Source organism: Struthio camelus, chromosome 22 (genome assembly GCF_040807025.1).
Source record: "Struthio camelus isolate bStrCam1 chromosome 22, bStrCam1.hap1, whole genome shotgun sequence".
In the NCBI taxonomy this organism is placed as follows: domain Eukaryota; kingdom Metazoa; phylum Chordata; class Aves; order Struthioniformes; family Struthionidae; genus Struthio; species Struthio camelus.
Genome location: NC_090963.1, coordinates 6,304,080 through 6,320,019, shown reverse-complemented (window position 1 = coordinate 6,320,019; position 15,940 = coordinate 6,304,080). Strand labels below are relative to the sequence as shown.

General features: G+C 55.5%; 1 protein-coding gene across 17 annotated transcripts in view; it reads left to right on the top strand.

Moving 5' to 3' along the window:
* The window catches only part of LOC104144548 (protein CEPU-1), a 352,423-nt gene that overhangs the window by 192,535 nt on the left and 143,948 nt on the right, over positions 1 to 15,940 (top strand). For 9 of the 17 annotated variants that reach the window (XM_068916630.1, XM_068916624.1, XM_068916621.1 and 6 more), the window contains exon 2: positions 8,850 to 8,934. In XM_068916630.1, the coding sequence (XP_068772731.1) occupies positions 8,891 to 8,934 (44 nt within the window). In that variant the 5' untranslated portion in view covers positions 8,850 to 8,890. Of the gene's footprint in view, positions 1 to 7,161; positions 7,290 to 7,697; positions 7,760 to 8,296; positions 8,935 to 15,940 lie in introns of those variants that run through there. The other 8 variants (XM_068916620.1, XM_068916619.1, XM_068916628.1 and 5 more) reach the window with 7 other exon arrangements.

Here is a 15,940-nt window from a genome sequence, read left to right as displayed (position 1 = left end):
CTGTGTCCTTGCTCATCCTAATCAGCAGGTCCGTCAGCTGAAGGGCTTAGACTGAAAGGGTGTTTTCAAAGTCAGGAGAAAGGTTTCCCCACCTTGGTCGGGGCCACGGGACTGCGCTGAGCTTGGAGTTAGGCCCATTACGGCCTGGCTGACCTGCGCTGGCACGGAAACGCGGATCGGAGCGGGCACCCTCCTCCCAAGATGGAGACCTGCTTTCTCCATCTGACTGGGGAGATTGGCCTTCTTCTCTTCCGTGTCCGGGCAGCGGTCGGTCTGACGCGACATTAAAAGTGGCGAGTGACCTTTCTACGAGCATCCAGCTCCGATGAGGGGCGAGCTGAGCCCCTGTCTGCAATAAGGCACATCTTGAATGTGGATAGGTCGTGACTTTCAGTTATCCCCATCCCCACATGATCCCCTAAATAATAAGCTTCCAGAGATTGTGGCGCACGGCCATAAAGAGTACAGAACAGGAGCAGCCGCTTCTAATTTTGCTTCACGGGGAGGGAGGTGATGCTGAGAGCACCCCGCATCCTCTGCACATATTTTTCATCATTATAGACAGAAATGCCAGAGCGGTGACAGATATTAATGCAGTTCATGCCGGGAGAAAATCTTCTTTCCATCAGACTCGATGTGCAGCAAGAGGGCAGTGCCATTTGCAACCCTAGGGAGGATATGTTTGAAAGGTGATGTGTTTTTTACGCAGGAAGTTTTATTCCAAGATGAAGTAGGAGTAAGGGCACCTGAAGCTGTGACAGTCGGGGCCGCAGGTCCCCGTCGGCGCTTGTGCCACTGGCCTGAGCGAGGGCGGGTTTGCAGCAGCGCCCACGGGATTTTGGTGCAGCCCGCTCGCCATCATCCCGCGGAGATGAGCCGTGAGCTGCGTCGCTGCCCCGCGTGGCGGCTTTTGCGGTCCAGGGTCCGAGCCCGGCTCGGGCTCTGGGCTGTAGACGCGGGCTCTTGGCTGGTAGCGCTCTCCAGCTGTGAGTGAGGTTTGCAGAGTTACGCAGCGCAGGGCTGCGCTTCCTTGCACCCCTCAGCCTCCTTTTATTTGCTTATCCCACTAAATATTCATCAGTAACATTTAAGACAAAGGAAAGAGATAATTACAAGGGGAGAGTTTTTTTGCAGTATTAAAGGTTAACAGAATTCTTGGCATTTGTGCCTTGTCGATTTCCATGTAATTATGCTCATTTCCCAGAATTCAGAGGTGACTGTGCCTGTTAACGCTCAAAGATGGTACCCCGGGAATTAAATTTATGAGATCATTTCTCAAAATCTTCAGATTCAAACCAAGCATCTTGCTTAATGGCATGACTATTATTAATATTATTCTTGGATGCATAGCGCTGCCAGGGTCACAAGAGCGGTGGCGAAACTCGAATTGATACAGGCAGACAGCCCGTGCCCTGCTTTTGTTCCCGAGGAGCAAGCAATTTGGCAGCCTGAGCGCCTTGTGAAATGAGACTTTGCTGCGTAAGGTTAGCAAAAGGGGGGACCCCGCGAAGGTGCAGGTGTTCAGGTTTGCGGGAGATCTGAAGAAGCCCCTTTTTGGCTGCAGCTTGGTGGGAGTCCGAAGGAAAAGCTTGCATCTGAGCACCTTTTCTGACAAGTGTCTGATTCAGATCCAAACCCAGCTGCAGGCGAAAGGCAAATCAGTGTCTCCAGGAGCACTTGATTTTCAAAGATGCCGAACACCTGGCAGTGGGCTTTCACTGAGAGCTGCTGAGCGCTCGGTGGTTTGAAAGGAGGGGTTGCAGGGGCTCTGCTCTTAATATCTGCTTTTGAAAATTTTGGCCTAAATCAAGATATCTCCTCAGCTCCTGGCAGCTGTTCCACCTGCTTTGTGCAGACGGAGCAGCGCTCTGGTAGGAACGGGCTCGTGAGGGTCCACTTGGCTGGGGAAAATGAGGATGGGATGTGGCTGGGTTGGAGAGGGACCAGGAGTGGTTATGAAGAGCTGCCTTCCTTGATTCCCCCGGGGTGGAGGATACCTGGGCTGATATCCAAGCGGTCTGGGTGACATCTCCACTTGGGATTTCTTGATCGGAGCATACTGGTGCTCCGGAGGCCAGACTGCTGTTTTCCTGCAGGAAAACACAGCAAACTCGCTGCTTTGGGGTCGGCACTCTGAAGGACACCTGGACTTGGGTTACGCAGCGCAGAGCCCTTGGGGGTCGGGGAGCTGGGGAGAGCTGAGCTGGCGGTACTGGTACGTGGGGCCTTACCTGCGCGCGTGCAAGGAGACGATGCGGGTTGCAAGATCCCCGTCCCAGTTGCGAGGAGCTGTTGCGTGGCGCCTGCCCGACGGAAGGAGGAAACCCAAGTCTCCGCAGCCGCTCCTAGCGCAGGCGCCGCTGCCTCGGTCTTCTCGTGTTTAATGGCAAACACAACTGTTGGGCCATACCTTGCTCCTTATCAGCGTGTGGCAGCAGGCAAACTGAGCAATTCAAGGGAGAAAAGCTCATTGTTTGTTAGACGCCTTCGTGTTTAGCGAAGCGGTGCCGGAGCTCCCGAACGTCCTAGGTGAGACTTCAGGCACGGCTTGCTTTTCAGCCTGTTCAGCTTTTTTCTGCTCTCCCTCTTTGCAAGCACGTGTACTTACTCCTGTTAAAATGCAGAGTGGATTGAGTTGTAGAGCACTGGGTTAATGTCAGGCGCTTATAAAACGCTATTAGATGGCTAATGGTATGATTTTATCCGATGTCGTCAGCTGTCTCCGGCACCTGATTCATTCCGATCAAACGCAGCCGCCGATGCAGCGCGCGAGGGTGAAGGATGCCTTTGCAAGTGTTAGTATAGCGACGTACCTTCGCAACAATGCAACAAGAAACAGATTTATATAAAAAACAATATCGATTTGTGCCAAGGACAGCTAGGATCAATCCCAGTTAATAACTTCCACTGTGCCGGCGTGGCTCGGGATCTCCGTGATAATTTTTTAACTCCCCGTATAGGTATTTAATATTGAGGCTGCGTGAATGGCAATGCCACTTTATAAATACATACATATGCTGTGTTTGCTGGGCTACTAGAAAAGAAGCGAACGCTGAGAACCGTGAGAGAAAGGGCTAGTCCTCGAGGAAAAGTCATGCGGTAGGAAGCGCCGTGCATCCCTCCCCGAGCTTGTGTCGGAGCTGCAGCGCTGTCAGGCCCATCGGTAATGTAAATCGGAGCATCCTCAAGGTTGCTGCCATTTATCCCTACAAGGAGTAGGAATAGGAGCACGTTGGGCTGCTTCGGCAGCCGGCGGCAAGAGCTTCATCGCGGCCCAGCCATCTCCCTCTTCCTCACGGGGTGTGTTACAGGCGTGCCGAGGGACAGGCGGTGCGGCTCAGGCCTCTCCGTGCTCCCCGGTCGTGCGCTGCAAGGAGTTAACTTGCACTGGAAAACGCAGAGAAAGCGAGTGACAAAACCAAGCCCACCGTTTTGGGTTTTCTTTTTTTTTTTTTTAAAGAGCGAACAAAATGTTGGTTTTGTGGCGAGGTGCCTAGCGCAAAGTGCCGGAAGAAGAGGGAGCAAGAGCAGCAGATCCCAGCGTTGGCTTTAGGGGAAGGCTCTCAAAAGCGCAGTTATTTCAAATGTAATAGAACAGTTTCTGTAAGTTTAAATAAATGCCAGTTAAATATTAACTGCATCTTTAGTGGGAATTAACAGAGCCTGCTGCATTGTTTTTGCACTCTGTAAGCATGTAGCTGATAATCACTGCCTGTCGTCAATGTAACGGCAAGCGCTGTCGCTGCCGAATGGCACCCAAAGCGCGGGGCGAAGCGCTCCGGGAGCGCTCCTTGTTCTTGGGCTGCAACGGGCTGGAGCTGCCTGGGGGAAAAAGCAGAAAGCAGAGCAGGCGAGAGATGCTGGGGGCTGCTTTAAGCCTGGCACGTGCCAGGCTGCTCTCAGCCGCGAGAAGCGGGTGGTGGGGACTGAGGTCCGGGTGTCCGTGAGGACGCATCTTGCATGTAGAAAAATTGCCGGAGACATCCGAAAAGGGCTGATTTCCCTGCTCAGGGCAGGAGTTACTTTGGAGCGAGAAGAGCTGTGAGATGTCTCCAGCCAAGTAAGACTCGCAGGCGCTTTGTTTCTTAATTGGGGCCCACTGTTAACGATGGGGTAAATGAGTCGGTCTGCTTTGGGGGAGTAGTGGCCCGTGTCCTATGTGTCTGCTGCTTGTAGACGCTCAGGGCCGAGCAGTTATTCAAGAAAAGCTCCCCCGACTTGCGTATGATTCACCTGACTAATGTTAGCAAGATTAAACACTTCTTGCAACTCGGGGCTTATTTAAGAATAATGAGGAATGTGTTAGCCTGAAAGGGGTGACGAAATAACGTTTTAGTTTTGAAGGGATGAGAATGGCTCGAGCGTAAATTATGTTTCTGATGATATTTGGCAACTTCGGATTAAAAATAAATTTCTGCTTTGGGGTTATAGATTGTCATCTATCAGCTCCGTAAAAAAGGGAAAAAAGGAATTAAAAGAAAAATCTGGCTGTACAAATTGCCTTGCTGTGACCTACTTACTGTAGGTATTTTTTTTTTTTTTCAGAAATGAAATCTCTTGGTGTCGGGAGAGGTAGTGTTGCGTGGATATAGGTTTATAGGCAGATATATAGGCCTAGGTGTGGAGTGTTGGGTGAGCGTATCTATCACCTGTCCCCGCGGGCAGCTGCATGTAAAACAGATGCTAGAGAGATACGCGCAAGATATTTCTGAGAAAGCTGAAGAAATACAGAACCCGTGTTAATTGCAATTGATAGAGAAACCTTAACTGCAACTTTGCATGTGGCTATCAGCCTTGGAGACCATTCAAATCTGCAGATTAGAGGCTTAAGCCTATCTCTGGATTTGCTCAACAGCTTGGAACGTGGGCAGGGTTTGCTGGAGAGCCCCCAGGTCTATCCCAGGTTCGGGGGCTGCTGGGGGCAAACCGTGGGCAAACACGGACCGAGGTGAAACTCGGCGTTTCTTCCCCAGAGGCAAGCAGGGACCAATTTACTTAAAAACGGCCCTTGTGTGAAAGCCACAGCTGGGCTGGAAGACGTTTACAGGCGTCGCTGTGAAGTGGCACCGCTGAGCTTCACCCTCTCCAATCTCCTGCTGGAAAACTGAGTAAATATCGGCCGAGAATGGTTTTGCCGAGCTGACAAACGGCCGGGATTTCGGCCGCTTGCCCCGTGCGTCAGGCGCTCGGAGGTGCCTGCGAGCCCCCCGCCGGCCTTTGCGCCCTGATGCTCCTATGTCGACGTTCCTCGGCGAAGCGAAACCGTGGGCTCTCGCTCTTTCTAACCCCTTTCCCTTTCCTTTCCGCCTGCCCTGTTTATGGTCTCCACCAGGAGAGGGGGACCTTTAGCCTTGTTAGAAAGCAGGAGCGGGTTGGAGAGAGACGTGGATAAATATATAAATATACAGCGCGGGCGTTTTGCTTAATCCGTTTGTCTCCTGCCTGTTGCTCACATAGGAAAAAAGACTTTTATCCGAGCGGGAAGAAAGCTTTAAGAAGCTGAAAGCGAGATGCCGCGTTTCCCCTTCGCACAGGCGCTGCTTTGCAAGCCTCTTAGCCCATATACGGCAGACTCGGCTGCTGCTGTGGTCAAAAACCAACTCGGGGAAAAAAGGCGCTCTCATCCCCAGAGGAAGCTACAAAGCTCTCTTTCTCCGGCTGCTGAACCTGCACAGCTGGACTCAGTTGCTGGCTCCTCTGCTGCTGGAGCAACTGAATTATTTAAAGGGATCTTGATTTCGTTTTCTCTTTGCTGTTTTCATGCGTGTGTTTATTGTCTATAGATATTTTTAAAGTCTGAAGCAATTACAGCTGTCAGAGAAGAGACGAGCTGTGACAGGCTGATTTATGTGTACGTTGTATGTATGCGAGCGAGAGGGAGGCAGAGGCAGGGAGCTAGAGCAGGGATGCTGCTGGGGGTTTAGTATGCAGGAGCCGGGTATATTGGATTTAAATACCTCGAGGTTTTCGAGTAGCACTGATGATCTCCTAATGGGCCAAATCCAGCCCTTGCTGAGGCTCACGCTGCCTGGCAGGAGCTGCCCCCCCCATCGTAGCAGGGGAGGATTTGGGCCAGCCTCCCCATGCAGGCAAGTCAAATTTTGCTCCAACCTTGCACGTGTGCAGCGTGGGCAGATGCTTTCTCTCGTGATTTAAGGTGCTGCTGGTGCTCTGGACCCAAAATGCCGCGTAGCAAGGTTATCTGGTTGAGGTGATTAGAATCCCTTTGGTTTTGCTGAGGAAGGAGATGGTCTCTGCCCGTCCGAGCAGCTGCCTTGTAGAAAGAGCAAGCTCTTGGGTGCTGAGCGTGGCGATTACTAGCAGGATCCTGGACACAAGTCAGCGTGTTCCCCAGCACTAACTAGGTCGGAGCCCCGCAGAGCGCGGGGGGCCTCATCCTGCCAGGAGCACCTGGGTGCTCTGTCAGGAGAAGCAGCAGTAAGGAAAAGCGGCGCTCGAGTGCCGCCTCCTCGTGCAACCCAGAAAATTTCCCACGGTCTCGTGCAGTGAGTTTCAACCTACCGCTGGCAGTCTTGCTTCTCAAAGTGAGGTTTCGGAGCCCCCTTAGGTGCGGTCTCGGGGCGCAGGGGGTCTGCAGGCCACGCGTTGCAAACCCCGCTCCGCGCAGGCAGTTACCTCTGCCCCGGCAGACTGGTCAGGAGCGGAGTGAGCTGCGGAGATTGAGCCGGGGTGGGGTGGGGGGGGGGGAGCTGCTGTCCTCCTCCGGGGGAGTCGGGAAGCAGCAGGGAAATGCGAGACTCCAGGCAGCGCGTTCCCCCCGCGCTAAATTCAAAGAGCAGAGCGTCCAGGAAAGGAAGGAGGAGAGAGGCGTGCAAAGCAATCCCCTGCTCATATGACCTATCAGCATGCACAATAATAATAAAGCTTTATTTGATTGAGTGTTTCCTCTGCCCGGCGCAGCTCATAATGTTTTAGAGATTAAATAGCGCAGTTAGTGAATTAAGCAGTAGTTTACAGGGGATTCGGAGACTCCAGGGATTAGTAACGGGCTATGGATCCTTTCACATCTAGGTCACAAGGTTGAATCCAGCTCAGGTCGGCAGCGATTTAAAAAAATATATATATATCGGGGCCGTGCAATAACCGTGGAGCGCGCGGCGTGGGGACTTCCAGGGAAGTTCGGGGGGTGCCCGCGTCGCGGTGGAGTCGCCGAGGACAGCGGAGGCCTGGTTGCCGCCAGCGCTCGGCTCCTGCTGCTCCCGTGGCCCTGGTGGCACCTCCAGGGGCTCCAGGCGTCGCCCGCCAAGCGCAGCCCCACCGAGGCCCCGGTACGGGCTCGGCACTGCTGGGTTTTGGGAGGCTAAAGGGAGGGCTGCGTCTCGGCTGCTTGCTCAGCACTTGCTACGGGGCTTCGTGCTCTCAGGGTGGCTCCCCAGCACCTTTTTGCAGCGTGAGACGGTGCCTGGAGAAATTAATATGTTTAGCAGCTAGCGGAGGGAAGGAGGAATTACTAGGCATAAGCAAATGCGATATTTGTTAAATTACGAGCTGATAAAAAGTACTCGGGGACTGGGCTGGCGCCTGGGGAGGAATTCGCCACCTGCGCTGGCGCTGCGCGTCTGCGAGGTGCAGGGGGCCGGGGTCGGGGCGGGGGGGCGCGATGCTGGCTGCCTGCGTGGGGTGGGGGGGGGGGGGAGAGGAAAAGCGTCCCCCCGTGCCTCAGTTTCCCCTCCTGTACCGCGGCTCAGGGGAGGGCCGGTGCAGAGGGGGAGATGGGCAAATGTCAGCGGTGGCGGAGGTAAGGATGCTGGAGAGGAGAGCGTGGTCCGGGTAAAAGGGGGGAGCGATGGGGTGGTGATGGGTGGGGGGGGGGTCCCGCGATGCCCGCGGCGGGGGGCGAGGGAGGCGGCGGCGGGGAGCCACGGCGCCGGTCAGCGATGGAGCCGCTGCCATGACAACCCCGGGCGGGGTGCGCGCGCCGCGCTGCTCCGCTGCCGGCCCCCGGCGCCCGCCGCCCGGCGATGCTGCCAGCGGCCGACGCGCCCGGCTCCCGCTCGCCGCCGCCGCCGCCTCTCCCCTCCGGCCGCGGCTGAGGGGCAGCGCGAGCCTCCGGCGGCATCGCCGCATCCCGCCTGGACCGGCCGGCGGGGGTCGGAGGAGAGGAACTGCTGGACACTTTTGCCTTTTCGTGCCTTTTTTTGGACCCGTTTGCTAGCTCGCTCTGCTTTTTTGGGTGTTTTTTTTTCTTTTTTTGCCTTTTTTTTTTTTTTTATTTTTCCTCCCCCCCCACCCCCCACCCCACCCCCCGGCCCTCCCCCTCCGCGGCTCCGCGCGGCGGAGGGGAGCCGCGAACTCGGGACGAGCGCGCGGGTGCGCCGCGGGGCGGGAGCGCGGCGCAGCCGGGCGGCTCCCCCGGCGCCTCCTTGCCCAAGTGAGCCTCGGACTGCTTCGCGGGAAGAGCCGGCTCGCCCAGCGTCCAGCACCTTTGCCACTTCTCCTCCTCCTCTTCCTCCTCCCCCCGGCCCTCCCGTCCTCCTCCCTCACCCGAGGATACGGGGGGCTCCCTCCGGATGCCGCTCGGCAGGCGCGGCGCTCGCAGCCTGCCGCTCCCGGGGCTCTCCTGACCGCCGTGGAGCTCCGCGCCGCGCCGCGCCGCTCGCCGCCGCGCCGGCCCCGCTGCTTTTGCTCCCCCCGTCCCCCCCCGTCCCCCCACGCACGCACCCACCCCCGCCCCCCACTTTTCGCTCCCGGTGGCCTTGTTGTCGGGTGTGTTTTTTGCCTGTTGGAAAAGTCCCCGCTGCCCAGGATGGGGGTCGGTGGGTGCTTAGCCCTGCCCTGGAGGTGCCTAGTCGTCCTCTGTCTCAGGCTGCTCTTCCTTGTGCCCGCAGGAGTGCCCGTGCGCAGCGGAGATGCCACCTTCCCCAAAGCCATGGACAACGTGACGGTGCGGCAAGGCGAGAGCGCCACGCTCAGGTAGGAGCGCGGGGGGCCACGGGGGGGGCGGCCGGTGCCTTGGTTTGGGGGGGGGGCGGGGGGGGCTCCGTTTCCCGGCTGGGGGTGGGTGCGTCCCGGCGGTTCGGCAAGCGCGATGGAGCCGCGGGTGCCGAGCGGGGAGCTGGTTTTGACTCGCCCCCCCCCCCCCCCCCCCCAGGCATCTCGGGGAAAGTTACTGCGGGGGGGGGGAGAAAGGGGTATGCGATTCCCTCTTGGCCCCCCGCGCTCGGCTCGGCTCCTGGGGCGCGTGGTTGCTGGCAGCGGCGTGGTCGCGGTCCGGTCGCCGCCCCTGGCAGGCGGCGGGGGCTCGGTGCGCGTGCGGCGTCAGGGGAGCGTCTGCAGGCACCGCGGCCGCAGGCGCCCGGGAGGTAAAGCCGGGGGGGACCCGTGTCGCCGAGCACAAATTGCCCGCGGAAATTATCGAGCCCCCCCCCCCCTCCCCAAGGGGATTTTGTGCCGTTTTTCGAAGGGGCCTGCAAGGTGCGGGCTGGCATGCCGGCGGGGGAGCGGGGTGCACGGATGCTACGGCTGTGCCTTAACTATCCCCTTGCTGGGGTCGCTGCAAAGGTTGGGGGGGTCCCGCTGCTTGCCTTTGGGGACTCTTTTGGAGCGGTGGGAAACGTGAACCGGGGCGTTGCAGCCCGCGCGGAGAGCCTCTCGGCTGCGCCCACAAACGTCCTCTCGAGGCTGCCAAAGAAGCTATGATTTTGATCATTGTGACTTCTGGGACATCTTGTGCCCAGATACCCGTTCCTCTCCTTGCAGCAGATGGACTCAGTCATCCGGGAGGAGGTCCCTCGCTGCTGACAGGGATGTTTAATAGTGACATTAAAAATAAAAAAGCCTGGTTTTAATTGCAGCGCTCTGAAACAGCGCTTACAACTCCTGTCTGCTCAGGAGTGACTTTCTGCTGCCTGCGCCTTGCATAGGTGACACGTTAACATCTGCGGGGCCAGATGGGTGTGGAAGGCAAAGCTGAGCTCTCCTGCTTTGCGCCAGTGAGTGGAGCAGGGCCAAGCAAGGGCAAAAACCTAGGGAAGAATTTCACCTGGCTTTCTCCTGATACTCTCTCTTTTCCAATGGTGGAAGAACTTATACTGACGGCTCAGTTTAGCCCCTAGAAACAGGAATCCCTTCCCCGTGTGTGTCGTTCTCGGGAGGACGCTGCTCTGGGTGGCCGTCCCTGCCTGCCTCCCCTCTGATCTTGCACCATAGCCCGACTGGGCCAAGAGGCTTGGAAATAGGCAGATGAGCGGGGAGGAGGAGGTGGCTCAGTTCTGAATCTGCCCTACTAGGCTTGACTAAAAGAGGGTATCTCCTCTCCTCTCCTCTCCTCTCTTTAGTCCTTGGGCTCTCCCAAGCACTAAAAATCCCAGCTCTTGCAATGGGATTGTCAAAGAGGGAGGATTTCAGGTGGCTGGAGGTCCGGGCAGCAAAAGGCACAGGAGGGTGGCAGTAGCAGGGTGGTACCTGGTGTAGATGGGCACCCGAGTTTTCCTTTCCAAAGTTGCTGGAAGGAGAAGGAGACGTGAATTTCTTCTCGTCTGTATGCAAGCACGCAGGGACAGGCGTGCCGGTGCCCAGGGAGGGACGGGCTCGTGTGTCCTGTGCGTCAGTGTTGGATGTGCAAACCGTGCCTGCAGTACTCCCCGTGTCCTGCCCCTTGGAGTGGGCATTCCTCTTCAAAACTGAGGACCTTATGCTGCTGCCGGCTCGTTGCGTTGGTTCAGTAGCTGGAGAGATGGAGGGCTGCGTTTTGCACTGGGAGTTGGGGGCTTTCTCCTTCCTCCTGGTCCGAGGTGGGAGCGTAAGTCCAGCAGGCCAGCGTATATTGCTGCCCACCTGGGTAGGTACCCTGGGGCCACCCGAGCTCCACGCGGCTCTGGGCAGAAGCCGAAAGCAGAAGAGCACGTTAAAAATACAGATTTCCAAAAGAGGAAATCAAGGAAGCGTGAATCTTCCTGCGCGCTCCCCTCCCCGCCGGAGCTGGCTCTAGTGTAACTATCGATCTGTTGTTTATGAGTTAACTTGTTTGGAATAGTAATGCCGCTCGGAAAGGCTTCGAAAGATCCTGTCTCTGCCGTTCGCAGCCACCTCCCCGCCTTGCCTTGCTGCCCAGCATCTCGGCAGCCATCCTCCCCTTGCCCCGGACCCCCAGCCCCAGCGGGGCGGCAGCTGGGGCTGTGCTAGAGGGATGCGCAGGAAAACAGGGCCTCTGCTTTTCCCACTCGTTTCCATGCACGGTTGGAGGACGGTGAGTTGCAGCCAAGGACTTGGAAGGAAAGAGATGTCTCGGGAGGTTCCTTCTCGTTTTTTTTCACGGCCAACAAAAGGGGAAGCAAGTTGGAAAACTTAGCAGCTGGGTCTCTGAAGCGCTAGGAAAATCCTGTTCCCCCCACACCCCCCATGCCACCGCCCGAGAGCGTGTCACTGCCGGAAACGGGCTCCGGTGGGCACTCGCTCTGCGAGCCCGGCGGCAGGGTGCCAGGGACCCGCTGCTGCCTTCAGGCAGCGGTGCCATGAGCTGCCGGCTCTGTAACGCTGCCCAAAGAGGCTCTTTCAAACTCCATCCCCGCTGTCCCTCAGAGCAAAGTTAATTCAGCGCTGCTGAAAGGAGCTGGCAGCCGCCGGGAGGCTGAAGGCCCCTCTTTGTCCCATGAGCTGCTGTCGTCAGGGGGGCCACGGGGCAAGCTTTGCTTGCGCTGCCCCTTGCCACGTTGCTTAAACCAACCCTCGGAGCCTGGGAGTTGGGGGAGGCTTTGCCCCGGCGCTTTGGTGTCTCCACTCTTGGTGGCCAGATGGGTTCCCGGTTGACATCTCAAAGGGTGGGAGGTTGGGGCTCGCCCCTTGTCCCCTCCGCTGTCCCCGAGCTGCTGCGTGCAGCTAGTTTTGAGTCCTGCGCAAGCCTTTCCGTGTTAGCAAATGGGAAAGTGCTTTGGTTGGAGAGAACCGCCTGCTAATAGTAAGGTCTGAGTGGAGCGAAAGTGCTACGTGGTTGTATTAGATAAGACATATGCTGTGGGCTTTGCCCCTACGGACTGACTCAGGCCAGTTAATTACTTTGTGCTCCGATGCCCAGCTCTGACATAAATTGTAAAGGGCACAGGCTTTGCTACGTGGCTCTTGAGGACTTGCGTTTCACACCAGCTTGGAAGTGTGACTTCAAAAGTAACGGTTGGGACTGATGCAGATCTGGGTCTCTGCTCTCAGGCTGAGGAGGTGGCTGGAGTTTGTGCCAGCAAAGCTCCAAAAATCATTTTTGCTGATGGATCCTGCGGGACTCGTAGGGCTGAGATGAGAGGGCTCATCAGATAGGCCTACTGCTCTGTTCTCATTTACCTGACAAGGATGGATTACCTGACTACAGCAAATACTACCTGTAGGAGTCAGTCTAGGACAGGAGGAACTCAGAGCTATTCAAATATTTCCTTCAGTCTTGCAACGCCTGTTGGAAGGGGGATTGAGATGGTCAAGTCGCGTATCTTGTTTTGGTACCGGTACTTTAGGTCACTGTAAGTAGGTTTAAATCTAGGTTTAGACCTTGAGATAGAGCTAGCATCTGGGGCGCAGTGGGACAGAGGGGTGCATTTATTCCTGGATGCAGGAAAGCCCAAAAGGATTGGAAAAAGAGTTTGTGGAAGTTGGGTGCAACAGCGAATCATTTGTTTTGGTCTCTGAGCTGTGATTATTCCTGCTTTTGGGGTTATATTTAGAGCTTGGGTGTAGGACAAGATGAGTCAAAGAGCTGTCTTTCTTGCTGGCTCTTGTAAGCCAGAGCGTTAGGGTGAGGCTGCTCCCTTCCTCTCCCGCCATTCCCACCGTGTCTGGATGGCGCCTGCCCTAACCAGTAATGAGAGAAGCAGCATTGCAGAAGACCTGATCTGAACTTTCATCCAGCGCTTGAACCGAGTCCAGGCATTTTTTGAGACCTTTGGAGGAGTTCTCTTAGCACCAAAACAAATGGCTTGATTATGATTTCACTTTAATTGGCATCAGTCAGCACTTTCCACTGCGAGGCTCTGATCAGCAGCACGCACAGGCGCTTGCATGGCATCCCCCTGAATTTGCTGGTGCCCCAACCAGATGGCACAGAGACCCAATGGCAGGGCTAGGGCCGCATATCTCACGGGCTCCTCTGTACCCTTCCCCTGCTTTTCTTTAGACGTAAAGCCTTTATTTGCGCCCTCATTGATTCTAATCCTGAAAGTTGAATCGGATTTTAACGAGTCTGATTTTTATTTTATTTTGTTTTATTTTATTTGTTAATGCTGACGTTCCCTATGGTTTCCACTCAGGCTTTGAAAAGTGCTACGTATTTACCACTAATCTCTTTGCAGTGTTTTACCTAAGTCTGTTTTGCGAATCCATTTTGTCCCTGTTGTGCTTCTGAAGTAATTTTGGAGAAATGATAACTTGGCTACAAAGCAAAACAAAATCAAACATGTTTGTTTGATTTTGACAGATTACAAACAGAAACTGCCTGTTTGCTAAGCAAAAAAAAAGCCTGCTCAGAAATGGGTTCTGCTTTCTATGACTCTGTGCTGACCGACCCATCTTACCCTCTTTGTCTGCAGGAATTTACATTTTCCTGTTATTACTGTGTAATGAAAAAAAATAGGACTAGTCTCTGATGGATGATGCAATAGATTTGGATGAATGTTCTACCACACTTCCTTCGCTCGGGTCCTCGGGGACACTGCAAAGTCCAAGTCCTGACTCCTTCAGAGTGTTTGCAGACCTTTTGCTTGGAGGATCTGGGTTTGTTTCCTTTGCTCTCCAGCTGAGTGCCTCTCTAGCTGGATTGTTTGGCTGCTCCTGGTAACCTCAGGAGCAAAAGCAGCACAAGAGGAGCCGTCTTCCTTCTCTCTTGAGGTCTTTGCGTTCGCTCGCAGCAGGGCGTCTGTCAATCCTCCTCCTCCTCCTTTCAGGGATGTGAATGAAGATGCAAGTGTGGGAATCTCTCTCTCTCTCTCTCTCTCTCTCTCTCTCTCTCTCTTTCCCCGCGCCAAGGTAGGGCTCCTCATTCCGCCTCTCTTGCGAGCGACAGGAAATGAGTGATGGGAATTCTCGGCTGAGGTTTTGGTCAACTGCCTTTGTGGTTTGCAGTCAATGAGTTGAGAAATCCTGCCAGGAGGTGGGGGGGATCTGCTCCCCAGGTGTCCACGTGCAGGGATGCTGTGCTCTCTTTCCCCATCGGCCTTGGCGCTGAGCAGTGGAGGGTGGGTGGCCTCGGCCAGGGACAGGTGGCTTCAAGTGGGCACTGCAGGGTGTTCAGGACCCAGACCAGGGCATGGTGCAAGCAAAGAGAGCAAGATGGGACAGAAACAAAGCAGACATGAGGGCACAGCGGATGCGTGTTCATTTAAAGTTTAAAAAAAAAAAAAGGGGGGGGGGGTCAGTGATGACTGTAGAAGCTAGTTTGGTAGCTTGCACTTCCCAGCTCTGCGTCCATTTGGCTTGAGGCCCCCGACTCCCACCGCTCCCTTCGCTGGACCGCAGCAGCCAGAGGAGCCGCAATAATCCTGGCGGAGGGGTGCTGCTTTATCGTACCTCTCCTGCGCGCTGCCATCCCCATGGGCATCCTCAGTCACTCGCCGCTCATTGCAGCGTTGCTGTGCCCTGCCCGGCTGATTCCCCACGTGCTTGTACAACCACCGAACTCCTTGTTATCAGATCAGTATGCATGTTCCTCTCCAGGGCTCAGCCCTATGGCGTGCTGCTCCCATGAAATATTCATCTCGTTCTGATGTTCCCAAAGTTCAGTACCTGATATTTTTCATCTTGCCGCAATTATTTATTTCAGAGCTTCATCCGGTAGGGACTGGAGCTCCTGGTCACTTCCCTTCCTGATCCCCTACCCACTTCTCAAGCCCAAATTGGGAGGGCATGGCCTGGGCTTGCAGGCCAGCGTGCAATTACTCTGCTTTTGCTGGCTACAGAGCAGTGGAGGATCGTGAGTGTGGGCTGTGCTCTGGTGGCACCAGCCTCCGGTGGTCTTGTAGGCGTGGGTAAGGATGGAGCTAAGCTACCGACTCATGCATTAGCAGCAGAAGTTTCTTCTCCCAACTCTTTCAGCGTGCAACACGCTCACCTTTTGCTCTAGCTCCTTAGTAGATTCAGGGCTGCAGTGACCCTCCCTTAAGGGTGTTTAGGTTAATGGGTGCACAAACGGGAGAGAGCGTGCCCTATGTACGTGTACCTTCACTGAGGCAATCCCTGCAAATGTGAGCAGTGCTGAGGGTTAGGGCTCCTAGCTCCTGCTCCCTGCTGTACGCAGTGCCACCTCACCGCTGCCTGTTCTCCTCCCGCTGTGATTGCTGGATCCTCCTTTCCAGCGAGGCTTTCTGTCGTGTGCTTTGAGATCTTCCATCAAAGGGGCCGCAGAAGCCTGGGGCGTTGCCTCCCAGGGTTCGAGGGGAGGCTGTGTGGAGCTTATGAGTCGATTGCTTTGCTTGCGACGGCATGTTTTTGAAAGAGGAGTTTATTGCTAAAGTGACATGTCAGCAAATCTTAGCTACCTCTCTCCCATCTCGGAGATGGAATCAGCTTAAAGTGGAAAAAAAAATTGTCATATGCATGGGTTTTTTTTCTGAGTGCAATTTCCATCTGAGATGAGACAAGCTCCTGATTGCTGTGCCAGAGGAGGGTTTCCCTTTATAGCTCTCCTGCTACAACTGCTGCCTATAGTTCACCATCTTCTAGGGAGCTGTCTGGACTTGGATCTCCTCGGGGTCAAGCACGTATTTCTGGAGCTGTCACCTCCGTCGTAAGGTTAAGATCCTCCAGCCTACTGGGTCTGGAGAGATTTAAATCAGATTTGTAGCCTCCTCCTCTGGGATGGGAAGGGCTGATGAGGAGAGGAGAAAGGCAAGGAGGAAGGGAGGTCAGAGCAGCCTTGTGGCTGACAAAGCTGGCCAGTGGAGGAATGCTGGGGTGGCGTTTTTAATTGTTAGGTTGGGGTTATGAAACGGAGGCTCAGTTCTTG